The 2500-nt window shown below is 39.5% G+C and overlaps 1 protein-coding gene across 3 annotated transcripts in view; it reads right to left on the reverse strand.

Moving 5' to 3' along the window:
• The window catches only part of LOC137974738 (uncharacterized), a 17955-nt gene that overhangs the window by 1064 nt on the left and 14391 nt on the right, over positions 1-2500 (reverse strand). The window contains exons 3-4 of one of the 3 annotated variants that reach the window (XM_068821694.1): positions 1781-1847; positions 919-1058 (exon numbers count right to left, since the gene is read on the reverse strand). In XM_068821694.1, the coding sequence (XP_068677795.1) occupies positions 1792-1847 (56 nt within the window). In that variant the 3' untranslated portion in view covers positions 919-1058; positions 1781-1791. Of the gene's footprint in view, positions 1059-1780; positions 1848-2399 lie in introns of those variants that run through there. The other 2 variants (XM_068821692.1, XM_068821695.1) reach the window with 2 other exon arrangements.

Genomic DNA, 2500 nt, shown 5'->3' on the forward strand with positions numbered 1-2500 from the left:
TGGGTTCAAATCCCGTTGGAACCACCTGAATTTTTCAGGTGTCTATAAGGGACAATTGTTCAAAATGTCCAGCTAAGTGAGATGATCACTCTCATTTGTCTATAACCCAACCCGCACTTCAAAAATATATAAATTCATTTCCTTTAACAAGATAGAGCAAGTTTCAATCGAGTGTCGTAAAACCAAAACCAAAGTAATTACTTCAGCCAATCAAAAAGGACGGAGACAATCCAGTAAACCAATCAAAACTTGAAGGAATTACACGTAGCCGACACAAAGCGCGGGAAAATGTGCACGCGCGAGCCACGATTGGTTTCGGTTTCACTTCTGATTGGCTGAAAAAGTGGCGCGAGAACTTTGAGCCAATCACTGAGATTGAAGTAATGTAAAAACAAAGCAATTCGCTAATTACTTTCGACATTCAATTGAAAGCCGCTCTATTGAATAGACTTTTTGCTTTTTATAGATCGTTAAAGGCTTTTTCAACAGGCGAAACTAAAACCCTGGATAGTATTTTGTCCCGAATTGGTGTTAATCGGCTTTTGAACAAAAGGGCCCAAACTTTCAACCGATCTTCTGACACCAGTTCATTAATATTTGAAATGGAATATGATCAACGGCAATTCCTTTGTCTTGGAATTCTTCTCTCATTATTTTGTTAAACAATTGTTGAAAAAGCTTTTTTGTACCTTCGCTTGCATTTACCACAACTGAAAAAGATTTAAAGAAATTGTAAGCCTCATCAAAATTGCTTGGAGAAGCCAGACTAAAGTCCTGGTTGCCTTCCAGGTCGCTGAATAACCTTCGTGAAGTTGAGCTAAACACATCCTTCCACTTTTCATCAAAGGGTAAAATAACTGACTTCTCTTTATACAGGGGAACAAAAAATTCCCATATCTTCGCTAACCAAGGTAAAGAACGGTCAAAAACCGCCCAAATTATGCCAAAAATGCCGTTAGGCGCAAGGACTCGGTAGATCTCCTCCAGAGAAGTTGAATTGGCAAACCAATGGAAACATTGACATGCAATCACAACATCCACGCTTGCATCTGGAAGACCTACATGGGAAGGGTAATACATAAAACAAACCCATATCAATCGAGTTTGGTTAAAATTAGGACCGATTGGTATATAATAACAACTTTATTTAAGATAACTAATTGGGGACACTATAGTAATGAAGTTAACTCAAATCAAATCAAATAGAGCGGTTTTCAAACGAGTGTCGTAAACCCAAAACCAAAGTAATTACTTTGGCCAAGCAAAAAGGACGGAGACAATCCAGTAAACCAATCAAAACTCAAAGTAACCACATGTAGCCGACACAAAGCGCGGGAAAATGTGCACGCGTGAGGAGCCACGAATGGTTTTGCTTTCCCTTCTGATTGGTTGAAAAAGTGGCACGAACACTTTGAACAAATCACTTAGTGTAGTAATGCAAAACCAAAGCAATTCGCTAATTACTTTCGACACTCAATTGAAAACCGCTCTATACACTATATGTAAGCGCATGGGCCCGAGGGCAATTAAGAATTAACTTCACTCGTAATTTCAAAGTTGTCACAAAAGTTGCGAAATTTGGAAAACTTTAAAAACACAAGTGAAATTAATCCTTAATTGCACCAAGGTACATTGCGATTACTGGCGCAGCGGTGGTGGCGGTGGTGGTGGTGGTAGTAGCAGTAGTAGTAGTAGACCAGATTTGCTGCTTTCATGCCTTGCTGGTAAAAATTCCCTAAGTTTGTGGTCTTCGTTATTCTCAATCGATGAAAACACTTACTATAAAGATGGTTATGGTGCTCTTCTATTAAAACCCAATCTTTCGATCCCAGTATGATAACCGCGATCTGGCAAAACAATAAGAGACAGCTCTCTTCTCTATACGTTTAAATTCGTTCTTAGGATACAGTGGTAGAGAGTTGTAAAAGCTTACTATTCCATAATCGATCAAAGATCAAATACAAGTACACAGAATTGGCACAGATCTTTTGGAGGAACTTTAGCACGTTTTAGGAAGGATTACGTTTTTTCAAACATTGGCGGTGTAGCATTTGTATTTGAACAGACTTAACTGATTAGAGTCTAACGTGAAGTGCTAAGTTTCTACCCCATATGAACCATGTGAGAGTTTAGCCCTACTAATGGAAATGGGCCCACACAAGGACAGAGAAAAACTCTGACCAGGTTGGGAACTGAACCCACGACCTTATGTTCAAATATAAGTGCTATACGGCCAACGTTTGCAAAAACGTAATCCTTCCTTGTACTCATACATGTTCATTGCCGTGAATTTAACATCTTCAGATCCCACGGCCTGCTCCCGTCTGACTTTGTAGCTCAGTCGGTAGAGCAGCGGTGATTTAACTCTAAGATCGTGGATTCAATTCCCACCCTGGTCACTTATGTCCAGGTTTGACCCTAATTAGATGCACGCCCAATTTTGACATCCAACACAAAGTGTCCCTTTAAGTCTAAGCATTTGCTACCTATTTTCAACAAT

The sequence above is a fragment of the Montipora foliosa genome, chromosome 11 (assembly GCF_036669935.1).
Source record: "Montipora foliosa isolate CH-2021 chromosome 11, ASM3666993v2, whole genome shotgun sequence".
In the NCBI taxonomy this organism is placed as follows: Eukaryota; Metazoa; Cnidaria; class Anthozoa; order Scleractinia; family Acroporidae; genus Montipora; species Montipora foliosa.